The sequence below is a fragment of the Pomacea canaliculata genome, unplaced genomic scaffold (assembly GCF_003073045.1).
Source record: "Pomacea canaliculata isolate SZHN2017 unplaced genomic scaffold, ASM307304v1 utg2218_pilon, whole genome shotgun sequence".
NCBI lineage: Eukaryota > Metazoa > Mollusca > Gastropoda > Architaenioglossa > Ampullariidae > Pomacea > Pomacea canaliculata.
Genome location: NW_020229206.1, coordinates 64,532 through 81,045, shown reverse-complemented (window position 1 = coordinate 81,045; position 16,514 = coordinate 64,532). Strand labels below are relative to the sequence as shown.

Sequence of the window (16,514 nt, the reverse complement as noted above, 5' to 3'; positions counted from 1 at the left end):
CACAACATTTAAGTGACAACAATATATATTTTAAAGTGATTATTATGTATTTATAGGTTGTTGAAACATGAAGCTAATTCATTAATCTTAAAAAAGTACCTTTTGGTGTCTACCCTCCTGCCTTCCACTCTCACACACACTTTTCAGATTGGTTCACTTGCCCTAGTTACAAAGACTTGCAGCATTTTTGTAAATCAGCATAAATCATGTTTTATTTGTTTGTGTTTATTTAAATGTAGTGTTTTAAGAACCACATAATAATTTCAAACACAGTTGCTGGTGTGGACTGGAATTGATGTTTAAGTGAGTTCAGATGTAGTCACCACAAAGTAGCCATATCAGCTTGGTTTATTTCCGAAATAGCTGACTTCCACCTCATTTTTGTTTGCCAGATATCACCTGCCATTATGACAAGGTCAAGGATGAATTGATCCCAGACATCAGTCAGTTGAGCTGCCCTTTTTGTCGAGGGTGAGTGCTGGGTTCAGAAGCATATTTTGTCAAGAATTAGTGCCGGTAATTTTACAGAAGCACATTTTCTTACTGAAAGAATTATAGATAACAATGATAGTAGAAGAACAGCACATGATAATTTAGAACATTTTACAGTCACAACAAATCCTTCAGAATTACTTTTTAGAACTAATTTAAGTCTACATTAAAAGTACCACAAAGTTTTGGTTAGAGATAGTTATTTCTGAAGGATTTGTTGTGATTGTGAAGTGTTCTAACTTATACAAGTTCTTGGTGTCCCTGTGTTCAGGAAAAGTGGTAAAGTTCTTTCATTGGCTGATGAAACCTGTTTTGTTTCAGTCTACAAGTTCGGCCAGTGAAGGCTGATGGCACTATAGAGTATAAGAATGGCGACCGTACAATCGTGCCTACTAACAGCAAGGCGGGGTGTGGCTGTGGTTTTAAACATTACTGGGATGGTCAGTTGTATGACAACCAGCCTGAGCTGTGAGTCCATGTTGTATTTATTTGTTGTGATTATAACATGACTTCAAGTGTTCTGTCCATGCAAGTGAATCCCATCTATCTATGCATATAATCAAACATTCATCTGCACACATTCACACTGCACACACATGGATTTCTGTTATAGGAGACAGTGATCGAATAGTATGCTTTTGACACTCAGGCTGACTGGTATGGGTGACAGTGATTGAATAGTGTGTTCTTGACCTCCAGGCTGACTGTGCCACTTGAGTGGAACAATAAGAAGGTGGAGGAGAGAGTGGCATGGTTTCAACATGAAACTGACCCTCAACTGAACAGCAATGTGTACCAAGTGGCTGAGAATTTGGTTCAAAAACATTTTCCAGGTATTTGTCAAAAATCTTTTCTTGAATGTTTAAAATTTTTTTATAAACTTCAAATAATGAGACAAATAATAAGATCTAACTACTTCTGTCCCTTACATTAAAAGCTTGTAGTGGAGTAGTGAAATCATACAAAAACAAAGGAATGAGAAAGATCAAATTAAGATCAAGCATGTGGAATCAAAACAGAGAAAGAAAGGGAAAGAATAGATCAGCCTGGAGAGGGATTGGTGGACAAAACATGCCATAAACCTCACCTTGAATCCTTGTTGTAGTATATAGAGCACAGCAAATTAAACATGTCATAAACCTTAACTTGAATCCTCTTAGTACATAAAGCACAACAAATGCAAAGGGGAAAAGAATTCCAAATATGGGATCCACCTTGTTTTTAAAAAAAAAGTGCCTACCTGGTTAAGTATACAGTGTTCCCTCGCTACTTCGCGGTTCATATATCGCGGATTCACTACTTCGCGGTTTTTTTTTTGAGTGAAGTATCGATCGCTACTTCCGCGCTGGGAATTATCGTTCTACAAAATACCATAGATACTTCAACAGGAAAAAGACGGAAAATGTAGCTATATTTGTATTTCTATTAAAATACCATGGTTATTTTGTAGATAGAAAGAAAGAAATAATTGTGTATGAGAAATCCATTGCTATGCGTAAGCGACGAGCCATGATTGTTATCTCCCATCTCGCAGCCAGTTCGCATCAGTTTTTTGGGTTTCTCTGAGTACAGTTATAATTTTTTTACACTAATTTGTTATTGTAGTGTATTAATACCATGATTAATATATTACTTTACACTCACATGATATTGTTTTACATGTATATATTATTATTGCATGTATGTCCCTATTTCGCGGAAATTCGTTTATCGCGGCTGATCATAGCACCTATCCCCCGCGATAAACGAGGGAACACTGTAGTATGTAGCACGAATGGTTCAACCAACACACTCACATTTGACAATTGTGTGTTCTTTCAGCTAATGACACAACAATTGCCCGAGCTGCCTAGATCCTGTTATTTTTCGGTCAACTCTAAAATACCCAATATCTTCTAAATCTTAAGTTATGGAAATCAATCTCAAATTTCTCATCACCCTATATAAAGATTTCCACTCATGTTATAGCACTGTCACACAATCTTCAAAGTTTTTGTGGTCCCTCTTCAAAATCCCAGTCATAAATGACAATATGAAGGTCGTTCAAAAAGTTCTAATCTTCGCCTAGAAAGTAGAGCTGTAGCTGAATATTTTTGTTGTGGTAACATACTATCACTTTCTAATAAACTAGAAAAACCAATACAGATTTCTGTTTTAAATTATGTGCATGCAAACTTGAAGGGTAGTGCAACAAATCTAAAAATGGCCAAACAGTCCCTAGCCGATAAAGTGAAAGTATCTGCAAAAGAAAGGTATGACGCCCAAGGAAATCCATAAGGACATGGTACAAACTCTTGCTGAGGACTCCCCCTCCTATGCAACTGTGAAGAAGTGGGCTGCTGAATTCAAGCAGGGCAGGGTCAGCACAGAAGATGACCCTCAGTCAGGTCAACTAAAAACCTCAACCACTGATGATCAAATTGATGCCATTCACCAAATGGTTTTGGATGACAGAGAGATAGCCAAGTCCATAGGCAGTAGTTCTGGTTCAGTCCACACTGTTTTAACTGAGACATTGGGGATGAGCAAGCTGTCTGCAAGATGGGTCCCAAGAATGTTGACACCATAGTAGAAGCTGCCAAGAGCTGACATTTCCAGGACACTTCTGACTCGCTTCCTAGCTGACTGAGACTTTGCATCGCGAATTAGTAACTCAAAATGAAACCTGGGTTAATCCCTTCGAACTTAAATCAAAGATTCAAAGCAAACATTGGACACACTGGGGTTCTCCACCTGTGAAGAAGTTCAAGCAGGCAGCATCTGTTGGCAAGGTGATGGCTTCTGTTTCTTGAGATTCTGAAGGCGTAATCATGATAAACTATCTGAAAAGGGAAAAACTATTAATGGACAGTACTATGAATCAGAATTAACACAACTGAAGGAAACAATCAAGTTGAAACGAGAAAGTTGAGGGCAGTTGTACTCTTGCTCCAACCCTAACCCATTACATTTGGATAAAGCAGTAAAAGAAAATGATACCGTACCTCGTCTAGGTGAGTTGAATCAAAAGGGGTTAGTACCATGCTGCACAGTGTCAATCAATGCTACCATGCTACAATACATCAATCCCAGCTAGGTGAGATGTGGATGTCAAGGCTCAGGTGCATCATTCTCCTTCAGAATGTTGGGCCTGAGTGAAGTTTCTACAAAGTTCCCCTAAAAAGTTTTTTTGTGAGCGAGATTCAGCAATTATTTGTGTCTTCTTAACCATTTCAGTCCTCCCTCCCTTATATGTTCTCACACTCATACTCCCTATGTATCCAGCCCCGGTGCCACAAAGGGGTTAAAACTTGGGGGCATGGACTGATCCGTAACAATGTGTGACCAAGAGAAGGTCAAATAAAGAGATCAAAGGGGGGAAAAAATGTCATCACAAACCTTTTAAGTGACAGGAATTGGTTAACTCATCAATTCATTACCTATGTTGGGAAGGTTGGCTAACTCAACAGTTTACTTATTCCCAAACTTTCATCACCAACTTTGGTGACTGCAAAACTTTGGTTGTCATGTCTATGCAAAAGAAGAGCTGACAGTATCAGTATCTGAAAATTACCTCAACCTTTTGGCTCCTGTGTACAAGTCAAAATACAAATATTTGTGAGTGAAACAGGGGTCCAGGTCATTTAGAGTTTGGGACTTGGTGTCTTGTCATGAACTTGACTCTGTCATTTAAAATAGTTGCATTTGGGCTGCTGTTTAATGTAGAAAACTGGTAGACATTTGGAATAGAAGTGTGTCCCTTATGGAAATGTATCTCTTGTGGCTATATTTTTGCTTTTTCATATTTCAGATATAAACAAGGCTATGAACTAATATGACAAACATTAGAGTTGAAGGTGAAGAAAGGTTTTATTTGCACTTTATCTCTTGCTTCTGCTCTGGCAGGTGAGTTTGGTAGCGAGCGGCTAGTTCAACAGGTTGTGGACACAATCCTACGCCAGACAGCTTCCTCGAAGACTGATGATGTGGAGAGTCCCCATGTTGGGGCCCCCAAGTCATGTGACCATGGCTCTTGGACTGCAGATGAGGAGTCCAAAATTATCCTTTCAGGGGCAGGAATTCAGGTGAGGAAGGTGTCCTTAATGCTGTGCATAAATCTAGGTGGAGTGATTGATGTTGACTAATACCCAGCATTCGTTATCGATTGGACTATAAAGATATGGTTACATAGGTACCCCTTATTTTGGTGACGATGGTGTCTTTGCAATATGATTGAAGTGGTGAGCATTTGTTGGTGCAATATACTTCATCTCCTGCAGTTCTTTTAAGCTGTACTGTTTCTGCTCATTAGTATGTGTACACTTTTCACCCATTCAAAATGAACTTGTTATGCTGATAAAAGTAATCTATATATATATACACACACACACATGGCTGTTGAGATTGAAAATGATTCATCTTGTTCAGTTAGCAAGTATAGTCTGAAATATTTGTGTATTTAAAAGTATCACAAAAACAAAATGTTAATTAGTGCACAAACATGGTTTCTTGAATCCATTTACCTAAATTCTGCAAGCTATTATGCAGCATTTGAGTGCAAAGAGGTTAAGTTGTGACTGGCACAAGATTGTGGCAGTGTCGCATTATGGCTGTGTGTGTGGCAATGTGTGATTCTAGAATTCTGTGATATTAAGTGAGATTTGAAGTGAATGTTGTTCAAGTAGTTGTGGTGTTGCTGGACCTTCGGAATCAGAAATACAGCCAAGCAGACACTCACTTATCTACATGCATGCTTTTACACACAAAATGGTAAAGATGACTTTTCTTTTATTTATACAGAAGAGAAGCCTTCACAAAGAAGAGCTCAATAAAAGTGAAACTGAACAACAACTTCGACATCGTGTGTCAGCAAATGCTCCACTTCAGCAAACTCGTAGCAAGTCTGTGGAGAGTTCTACTGGTCCCAGCGGCAAAACCAGCCCTCAGACCAGTCCTCACAGGGTAGGGAAACAGTTCTGTTTTGATTTGGCTGACCAGTATATTATAAAGTACATTTTGATGGACAAGCAAGCAACCTCCATTACTGGATAGATAGGACACATATAATCCAGCAGATGACAGGACAGACGTGTATGCTTCTTGTCGGCTGCCTGGGGCTTATATGGACGATTTTAGAGAATTATGCATGCATGTGACCTTCACCTCAAGCTTAGGGTAAACCACTTCAGTTTGATGGAGGTTGTAGATATATGTAGCATTCTTTGACTCGTACAATAAAAAAAAAAGAATGATATTGTTGTATACCTTAGTGTACAGTTCAGGCATACAAGTGTCCAACATTATGCTTTCATGGATTTCTAAGGGGTGAGCAAATGAAAAATATTTTGTTTGGATTGATGGGTTTATTTATGCATGCGCAAGCATGTCTGTGGGTGTAGCATATGTGTTGACTGTAAATGCCAGGAGGATGTATGTTTGTACCAAATAATTACGATTAATATTATCAATATTAATGTACTTTCTTTGCAAAACCACACACTTGTGAAAAAGAGATTTTACTACTATATAATCTGTCTCCTATATGAATACTTTAATGATAAACATATATTTTACAAACTCCAAGCAGTTGTTTTGCTATGTTTTTCATATGAGCAAAGCATATTTTTCATTAACCTAATTACAAAAAGGCATATTGTGGTGACTCAAAAAACACCAGTGCCATGCACGCTGGGATTGTACACATTGCAAAAATGTTAACTCACTATGGCAAAACTACAACATGATAAAACAGAGCAAGCTAATTTTTAAGTAGACTATTTTGAATGGCCTGCAGATGATGTTATAAATATCGAAGTGACCCTTGGAGGAAAAAAGATTTCCTATCCCTGGTGTAGTGTGTAAGATCTCTTTCTTTACTAATGCTTGGTCATGTGTTGGTGTGCTATGGTGTTTAATGCCTTAAGCCGTGACTATAGTTGCAAATATAAACAGACACTTTAAGTAGGCCACTATAAGATGTAGATTGTTCTATATAGTGTAATTAAAAGAACACTCCAGTCAAGCTGGGCCAAAATAATAGATATTGATATACTGAATTGTTTTTGCTTAAAATTTCAGGTTTCAAAAAGAGAGAGAGAATGAGAACTGTTTAGTTACAATCACATTTAAAACACATCTTTCTGTAGATTACATGCTTTTTGTGTGCCCACCCTCAGGCTATACTCACCTGTCTGTGGTTGCTTTATTTCAGTCTGGTGCTGCTAAGGAGGCCAGAGGGTCCCCAGACTTGTCTGCTACTAGTTCTGCCAAGTCCACCCCTTCGGCTACACCTCCCTCCACCCCAAAGTCTACAGCACACGGGGGCAAAACTGTCCGTGTAACTTCCTCCACAGGACAAGCAGTAAGGACAGGACATTTTCACATATGGCAGTTTTACTCAGAAACAATCTGGTGTGATGTTGATGGGAGATGGGGATGGAGACATCATGGTGGTGGTGGTGGAGATCATTACTGGGGCAAAGAGGTCACGGGAATGTACCTTGAAGTTGGCACAGGGATATTGATATAAATAGACAATAAAAGTGCGTGTGTGTATGTGTGTGTGAGGGTGTGTGCATACATATATGTGTGTGTGTGTGTGTGTGCACTTGTATGTGTGTGTGTTTATGTCTGTCATGGCCATGTTGACATAACCAAGGAGCTCACATTGTGTGTGTATGTGTGTGTGTTTATGTCTGTCCAGGCCATGCTGACATTAAACAAGGAGCTCACATTCTGGGAGCTGCAGCAGAAGCTGGAAGAAGCACTTGGGGTACCTCCACATCGGCAGAAGCTACGAGTGGGATTTCCACCTCGTGAATTAAAGGCCCCTGCAGCTGGGGAAGAGGGACGTTTTGTGCCCATCAACCATGGAGACAAGATAGTTGTGGAGGTTTTGTCAGAACCATCATTAGTTGCTGGTGAGCAAGCACATGGAGAATGTCATGTATTCTCTCCCCTGTTTTTTTATGTCAGGGTTATCTTTTTCAAGTCAGAGCAGATGGATTTCTCGGAATAATTATATGTACAAGTGTTTGAAACAGTTCTATGGTTGTGGAAAATCTAGTGTCCTAGTAAAAATGTTGGCATTATCATAGAAAAACTTGCATTGTTGTCGAAGTAAATGCTTATTGAAAGTCTGATGTTCAAATACACAAACTTGTACTGTGGTATCCTTTTAGAAAGCTTTGGCATTCACATCTAGCAGTTCAGGCTACCACTCTTATGGGCAGTTACCTTTTCACCTGCAGCAAGAAAAAAGAGCAGTAATATACTTGGCAGAAGCCTTAGAACTGCTTTCGTAATGCTTTGTGGCCATAGTAACACAGGTCCTTTTTTTAAATATAGTATGAATCCAGTTTAGATGCCATTCATGTTGTAGTAGTTTGATGGATTTCATTTACAGTTGTAGAAAGGCAGAATGTTTTTCATTTCCTTGTGGTAATAAAATAAACACTAATAAAGCAAGTAAGAGAATTGACTGTTTCGGTATAGGATGTGCCACTAGCAGGAATGTTATGAAGAGCTCCGTATTTTGATAGATATCATGTGCCATAAATATAACAACGAACAACATTCTACTGCCTGATGGCTGTTTTGACAAAAAGACCTACAGGTGGGGATTGACTTTACACAATAGCCTCTGTGGAAATGAGCAAGTGTGGATCTTAAAATTAGGCTGATGTTTCTAGAAATACTTTCTTCACTTTAGACATTTAGCAAAGATATGAATGACAGCATACATGTTTATAGATTTATGATTATGCCATGAGGCTCTATCACACTGCAGACCAATCTCTTTCTGTTTTGTCAGGAATTGTGGAGTGGCACACCCTCACTCACAGTGCAGGTGTGTGATTCGGATGTCTTATGCTCAGAAGACTGTTTTTCTCATCTAAATTATCTATGGTTATCATTTGGATATTTTTCTTTGGGGTTGTAGATTTTCTGGTTACTAGAATTAGCCTGAAGAAGAAACTGCATTAGACTATAGAGGCAGTGTCTTGTCAGGCAGCCAGTGTCATGTGTAAGGGGCAGTGTCATGTCAGGCAGGCAGTGATGTGCTAGAAGCAGCCTAACCTAACTTGCTATTTTGAACAGCTCAGAAGAAACAGCCAGGATCTATGGCAGTGAGCCTCTTGCTGCATTGGTTTAGAAAATGAGAGGAGTGTGTTTTCTAATGCACCTTGTCTTGTGACCTCAGCTTGAAGATACTAATGGAGATGTTTGGACTTCTATTGCACCATGGAGTAGAAATCTTCTGTGATGACATATAATGGGAGGCTACTGTGAAAGTGTCATATGAATGTGAAACGAGTCTTGTTGAAGACCGTTATGTCCATGAGCAGGACCAGAATGTGGAAGGAGGAAGTTAGGAGGTAGCATTATGACAAGCAAGTCTGCTATAGGTACCAAAGGATAAGCCATTTAGCAGGTCACTCACACTGTGTTTTACAGACAGTAGACAGTGATGTCACAGCTTTGGTGTCACTTTCAGATGCTGCCTCACGCCCTGTGGATTCTGATCAGGCAGGTGGACAGTGGGGTTTGTTTGACTGGAAGGAGCAGATGCCCCACTCTGAATCACTCATAGAACATCTGAGAGACTCACAGCACTGTGAGTGTCATGGCCTTGGCTTTCCTTCTTATTGCTGTTACTGTTGCTTACAATATCAGCTGTATGCGTGGGGGTGTCTTGTTGCTGCTACATCTTACAGTATAAGTAGTAAGGTGGGTATAGAGGCTGTCTTGTTGCTGCTGCATCTTACAATATAAGCAGTAAGGTATGTATGGGGGCAGTGCCTTGGTGCTTCGTATTAGAACTTTGTGGTGGTTTGTTGTGCTTTTCAAGCTATTAACACTGACAAGTACGTAGATAGTATGTAACAATTCGAGCAATTAACACTGACAGGTATGTAGTACCTAGCAGTATGTCTTTAGACTGTTTAGCATGAAACTGGGATGGACATTTTCTTAGAGATGAGATAGGATCTTCACATGTAAAAAAGCATGTAACAGTTTGTCTTTCTTGTTTTAATTTTCATCATCAGCATATTTTTAATGATAATGATCCATCATTCAGACTCAGAGCATTGATAGAGATTAATATTGATAAAGATTTTATATATTTCAATTCTGTAGCAGTTTGAGCATCTAACACTGATGTGGATAGTATATAACATTAAAGCTTAAGATTTTGTCATGCAGAGTTTTTAAGTGATGAATTTCTTCTGGGGTCAGTTTTACATTTAAGCATGGAAACTGGGTGAGGCTATTGAAGGGATCTTATTTTCCCCTAAATTAAGGTGACCAGACGTTTCGGGGGCGAAAGCGGGACACGTGCCGATGATGGTGTCGTCACCGTCAAAAAACGCCGAAAAAAGTGATTTTTAAAGACAACCGGGACATTTGATGGACTTGCCAGAAAGCCAGAAAGCGGGACATTGGGCGTCCCGCCCGATATTCAGGCGGGACAAGAGGTCAAAAGCGGAACTGTCCCGCCTAAAGCGGGACGTCTGGTCACCTTACCCTAAATGATCCCATTCTGTCTTCTTGGTAGCTCTGTAGAACTGCATGATTCTAAATAAGGTGACTGTTTAAGGCAGGGGTGGGCAATTAATTTTCCCAAGGGGCCGCATGAAAAACTGGGATGGTTTTAGAGGGCCGGACTAATATAGTTAACTCAGTTTTACCCAATACTGTGTATATAGTATATATACTGGCGGGCGGGCCAGTGGGCGGGCCGGCCTTTGCCCAGGTCTGGTTTAAGGATAAAGGTATGATGATATCAGTTATAAATATAATTAAAAACAGAACAAGCAAAGCTAGCATGAACAAGTTAGGATTCTTCGAAGAAAATGTTTGCCTGATGGAGTAGACACTGACTGCATGCTTTTTCCAGATGACTTATCTAGCTTCAGATTCTGTGTTGATTTTAGGCGTACTTTGTGCCTGGAACATTATTTGAGATTTCTTGTTAATGCTGCTCTCTTTATAAAATGTTTTGCTATCACACAGATCTCTGGGTGCAAATCCTCTCTTACACAATATCGCCTTTCAGATCTTGTTTATAATATCATATCATCTTCATGGAAATATGTTTATAATTGTCCCCCAACCCCTCCATTCAAAAGCATTGATTATATTCTACCAGGAATTGATTTTGTTTCTTTTGTGAAAGCATCAGAACCAGCATCTCACCAGGGGCAGCTAACAGTTTTGAGATATTTTCTTTGTAAATAAATGAAAGCCAAAGCCTCTGTAAAACTGCAGAAGTGAGCAGGACCTTCGTTATTACTTTTCTTTCCAGAGTTAAAGGTCGTTAGAAGATTTCATGTCCTTTTTCCAAGATACTGCAAGTGGGTAATGACCAGTTCAGTATAAATCAGAGGCAACAGTAGAAGTGAATGATTCATTGCTCTTTGTGTGTGGATTTTCCTTGGTAGTGGGAGACAGCATAGACTCTGCAATCATTTCCCTGGGCCTTATTGCCACCATGAGCGGGAAAGACCTGTGGACATACGTTCAAAAGGAACCACATCTGTTTTCGGTGGGTGGACTGTTTTACAAGCAGGTTGAACGGGACCTGGGCCTGACCCCCAACAAACACTGCACTCTTCCTGCTTTGCCTGGAAAGGTGAGTCATACTGAGCTACACCTTGTTCTTTTGTGGGAAGCACAATGTTTCCTTGGAAAACTTTTGGAATTTCCAGCAATGAGGTATAATTAATTTTTATCAGAAACCTGGAGATCTGTAGCTGTAGGGAAGGGCCTTGTTTGGAGGAGGGTCTGGGAGTGAGCTTGTGTCGGATCATTTCTGTTCAGTAGTTACTAGTATACAGTCTTGTAATGCTGATCATAGCAAACTGTGTAGTATACAAACTTTACTGATTATAGCAAACTATGTTACTAATACACAGACTTGCCATGCTGATTCTGGTTATAACTGTGTTTATACCTACATCTGTATTAGACCCTGTGGATGAGCAGTGTGAGTTGCTTCCACATGCAACTTCATGATTTTGTTTGTGTTTACATGATTATTTCTGTGTTTACACGATTATGGCTGTTTACATGTGTGTTTTAAGACTGTTTCAGCCAGTTAGCTTCTTTATAAATGGAACTTTTAATCTGTGTTTCTCCTTCTGTCAATTTTCTCTTTGTTCTGCTTCTCACATAATTTGGCTGTATGCTGCCTCTTCTCTCTCTCTCTCTCACACACATATATACACACTATGAATTGTGATAAATGCCATGTTTGTGCTCTAAACATCAGTATGGAACTGAAATGTCAGTTGATGGATATGGTGCAGGTGTTTAGATACAATGATGTTGAGGACCGCCTGGAGCTGTGTCTAGAGCCTCATGGCCATTTCCCAGTGCAACCAGAAATTGAGAAACTTGTGCGTAGTGGCATGATTCCTCATGATGTCCACTCAAGTGTTTCTGATGAAGCAGGTGTGTGGAACTTTACAGTTAAGTGCTTCAAACAAAGCTGTTTAAAATGTACTGTATCAACATGGGAGAGATTCAGAAAGGGATGCTTTCTAGAGTTGCTGATAAATTTATTAAAAAAATAGGTTTATTCCTGGCCACCTGGATCTCACTACTGAAGTGACTGGACCATGGAGGTACTGATAGAAGAATGAGTTAGATTCTGTTAGAAGAATGGGTATTGGTCTTAGCTGCAGCAATACCTTGTTTGAGTTGTAATTTAAAAAATGTGTAAAGAATTAATGATGCCTATTTTCAGAGATAAATGCTGCATAAACTACATGCGGAATTTGTCTTTCTCAGGGCAAGGAAAGTTTGGCTCAAGTAGTGCTCTAGGCAGTGGCTGCATCACACATACCCATGGATCCCACAAAGCCTTTTCAGGCCAAGGTCACAGTCTGAGGTCAGCAGCAGTGAACGAGACTAGAATGCCTGCAGACCTGCCTATGACCAGTCACAAACATGAGGCCAGGCGGCTACACAACTTCTGTGACCCAGCTCATGCACAGGAGTCGATAGAGGAGGTGCCAGAGGTTGACAACTCTGACCTGAAGGAGGAACTGGCTTGCGGGGCTGAGCCTGGGAAGGCCCAGGTAAGTCCACTGTCTGCCTTTCTTTTCAAGTTTACCAAATATCAAGATTTTGTTCAAGCACAGTTAAGTCCCTTTGCATGTTTTTCTCATGTGCTGATGTGCTTATGCCAGATTAACAAGAGCACGTAATGTTAACAGGAGATGTACCTTCGCAAAGGACCGGGGTTCAGTGTCTTGAAACCACAGTCAGTACCAGAGGCTTCAACAGATGCTTTGCTGCAACTTACGCGGCAAATTAAAGAAGCTATTGGCAGTGATACTGACACAGAGATCATGGAATGTGTGATGGAGCAAGCTAATGAGGAGCAAGCTGAACACAGAGCACCACTGGCATGGCCTCACAGCTCTGCAGGGGAGAGCACAACAGAAGATGGTACTGAGAAAAGCAAAGAAACAGAGGAGAACAGAGCCGATGATTCAGCAACGCTAGTTCCTGACAGTGACCAGGTGAGCTGATGGTTTGATAATAATAGCTGCTATGGTGACCAGGTGAGGTGAGGGAGATTTTCTTGTGACACTTTGAACACTGAAGAGAGTTTTCTGTCAAATGCAGTCCACAAAGAAAACAGCACCAGGAGAAGGCATACTGCTTTGAGTGATGCAAGTTGCTCTATTGATGTAGAACATTCTACCCTCTTGTTTGTTGTCTTCATATTATACCTTGTTGTTTTCTTCCTGTTTTTATTGTCTCAAAAAATACAATTATGTAACTGACTGCCATGCTTACATGTGCTATTAATACGAAGTCCACAGGAATTCATGGGAATATTTGCTTGTCGAACAGAAATCCACCCAAGAGATTATCAAGACTGTAAGGGGGGCCAGAACATGGAGTACATGGATGGGGTGGCAGAACAAGGCAGTGATATACTGGCTTCATCCTTGTCTCACAAGGCACCACAACAGACACCTGCTGTACCCTTGCTTCAGGATGTAGTAGGCAGTGACACAGACAGGGCTGCAGAGGCCAGAGATAAAGAGGAGAGAGACGTTGATGGCTCAGTGAAGGTGAAGACAATAAGTAAAAAACAGGTAAGTGGGCTATGTTAGGCACAATTATCAGCTTGATAATCGTAGTTGATGATTGACTTAAATACAGAGGCTATCAGTCCCTGATGCTTGACCTTAAGGAAAAAACCTGTGCTTTGATCCTGCCAGCCCATGAAAAAATGTAATTTTTACCTTCTGTTTGTACCCTTATATTTTTTAATAAGATCTTGGCATGAACTTTTGTTGAATTGTTCTGCCTACCTGGCATGAAGTAGCAGAGCAGGGACCTATCACCAGAGTGAAGCAATGGTGTCAGTTGTTTGCAGGTAAACTACCTAGAAATTCACACAATGGGAAGAATTTGTTTCAGTTTGACAAAGAAAGTAAGAATTTGTGGTGGGTGGTTTTTGGCTGTAAAAGAAACTGGAAACAGTTTCACAAAGTAGAAACGGAAAAATGCCAAGAACAGGATTCAATTCTTTGCTGCACAGGAAAGTAGAGTAGAACCTCAGATGGGAATAATAAAAACAGAGAAAAAAGTTTGATGTGCTGGATTAAATTAGAATATAAAAATAAGGCAGATTTCTTGCATGTTAGAACAATCGCTTGGCTGTTTGTGCTGATGATTAGCGCTAAATGCTTTCTGTTCATTGTATGACAGACAACCACATGTTGTTTATTGCATGTTTTAAACAGTTCTATGACACTGTACCATATGCTTGTTGTTTATTGTCTTTGCCCTTGGTTTAGCCCACTTGGGCCCATAGCTGGAACACCCTCACCCAGAAGCTGCTTAGCACAAATGGGTACACATACTTGATTTCTCATTTCCCAGGTAAAGGTGGGGTCCAGCTGTCACTAAGCTGCCTGTTCACTCCACTTATATGTTTACTGTTCCCTGTGTTTATCTACTGATGTTTTATACTGTCACATGTGCTGTGTTTTGTCTGTATGTTAATGTGTTTTACTGTCTACTTGTGTTTTGTCTGTATGTTACTGTCTGTATTTTTTACCTACGCTTGTGTTTTATACTGGCACATTTATGTTGCTGCAGGATGAGCAGAGTGCTGATGAGATGGATACAACATGAAAGTGAGGTCATTTATGGAGTCTTGACCTTGACATCGCAGTTTTTGCATTTTCCTTCTTTCTCTCTTTGTGGACATACAATGCATGGAGGTACAACTCATGCACTGCCTTGAAGCTAGGCTACCTGTGATAAGGACTGCTCAGCTGGAAGAGAAATCAAGCCTTCAGTTGCCCTTCTGTATCTTGAAGATTAAGAAAGTCTAAGACAGTGTGCATGAGAAAGAAAGAGAGAGAGAGATTGTGGTTAGGCTGGCAGTCATCAGAAATGTGTTTACTAATACACATGCTCAATGCTTTGTTTCTTTGGTTCAACACACATCATTAATTCAGTTAATTGGTTAGATCAGCTGTGCTTTTTTGTGTGAGAAGCCCTCACAAAAGACATGCTTTTCTTATTCTACTTTCATTCTTTTTCTTTTCTTCTTTATACTTCATTCACTCTATCATTAGATGATTTTTTGTTGTTGTAAAGTTCAGGGATTTAGGGTTTTGCGGGTCATTTAGTTTCATCTCCCTCAAGCACAAAAGCAACTGTGATGACAATTCTCTGTGTTACTAATGATAATAATTACTGATACAAGAAGTAAGGCATAATAAGTAGTGTGTGACCTGTGTCATGTGCTTCTTTAATATGTTAGCACATTTTTCATACACCCTTGCATTCACATAATTGTCTTCTGCATCATTGTTTGCTGGGTGTTTCAGACATTGTTGGCGTTTCTGTCACTGTTGTAATGTCCCTTCAGTTTCACCAGAAACATACTCTTGATAATTGAAAAAAGTAATCGATTTTAAGATGTCAGATGGCTGAAGTTTGAGGCATTGTCACTTACACTATATACTTACACTAATTCCCCCCATCACCCAGTAAAGGTATTTGATTAAAAGTTCACGGGACGTCCATTTCTGAAGATTCCATTGTCGCAAACACAATACACAGTCTTTCTTTGTTGTCGCTCCTCTTGAAGTTAGCTTCAGCGTACCAGTCCATGTCAAACACAGGAGATAAAATATTTTTTTTTAAAAATGCTGGACAGAAAAAAAATGCACTACTGACAACCATTTAAAGACATTATATTACTATTCTCGTCCAAAAATTCCAAAAAATCAAACCTAAGGCAGACTCACATCAATAGGTTTTACATGAAAATTGTACACCTTTTATCCATCAGGTCAGGACTTTAAGTCTGATAAGGACTTGAATACAGTGCTGGAGAAAATGGTCAGGTATTCCTCTTATCACAGTTAAGGACACGTGCATTAGGCAACAAAAATCGCTCTCTCCCTGCCACTCTTAAATCTTCAACATTTTACACGACTAGAGTCCCTAAATGATAAAGAAAAAGTGAATCTCTCATACCCATGCAGAACAATCACCCATCTGCGCACACTTTCCACTCTCATACAATCAAAAAATAGTAGTTTTGTGACAAGCTATAAAAGAGCATTTTTCATTTGAAAGCCTGTCATGATCTGCAAAAATTTAATTATGGTAGATCCGGCCTGATGTGTATCTTGAAGGTTGTATTATGCTTGTGTAAATTGATGTGTATTGAAGCTGTCAATGGCACTAATGAGGTGACCTCAATTTGTGCATATTGGCATTTACACATTATTTGCACCATTGGCTAGCCCCCTGGTAGAACAGATGCTTTATATTTGTCAAAAAATGTTGAAGGACAGGATGTTTATTCATAAAAAAGTGCAAGATTTCATACTAAGAAATTATTTTGTTATATTCTGAGGAATGGTATTAAGGACTGCTGGTGATTATAGCCCAGAGCTTCCCAACTTTAGATGCACACACCTGAATGGGTGAAGAGTAGGATTTCTAAGAGTGCTGTGGCATGCAACTCTGTAGTAACTTTCAGAGGAGAT

General features: G+C 39.7%; 1 protein-coding gene across 8 annotated transcripts in view; it reads left to right on the top strand.

Moving 5' to 3' along the window:
• Window positions 1-15,856, top strand: part of LOC112556019 (deubiquitinating protein VCIP135-like) — a 30,879-nt gene extending 15,023 nt beyond the window's left edge. For 6 of the 8 annotated variants that reach the window (XM_025224625.1, XM_025224623.1, XM_025224624.1 and 3 more), the window contains exons 8-22: window positions 393-471; window positions 814-960; window positions 1,192-1,325; window positions 4,378-4,556; window positions 5,272-5,433; window positions 6,683-6,832; window positions 7,175-7,391; window positions 8,285-8,320; window positions 8,969-9,088; window positions 10,917-11,107; window positions 11,784-11,928; window positions 12,268-12,557; window positions 12,696-13,004; window positions 13,342-13,589; window positions 14,602-15,856. In XM_025224625.1, the coding sequence (XP_025080410.1) occupies window positions 393-471; window positions 814-960; window positions 1,192-1,325; window positions 4,378-4,556; window positions 5,272-5,433; window positions 6,683-6,832; window positions 7,175-7,391; window positions 8,285-8,320; window positions 8,969-9,088; window positions 10,917-11,107; window positions 11,784-11,928; window positions 12,268-12,557; window positions 12,696-13,004; window positions 13,342-13,494 (2,312 nt within the window). In that variant the 3' untranslated portion in view covers window positions 13,495-13,589; window positions 14,602-15,856. The remainder of the gene's footprint in view (window positions 1-392; window positions 472-813; window positions 961-1,191; window positions 1,326-4,377; window positions 4,557-5,271; window positions 5,434-6,682; window positions 6,833-7,174; window positions 7,392-8,284; window positions 8,321-8,968; window positions 9,089-10,916; window positions 11,108-11,783; window positions 11,929-12,267; window positions 12,558-12,695; window positions 13,005-13,341; window positions 13,590-14,601) is intronic. The other 2 variants (XM_025224622.1, XM_025224627.1) reach the window with 2 other exon arrangements.
• Window positions 15,857-16,514: the final 658 nt, after the last annotated feature.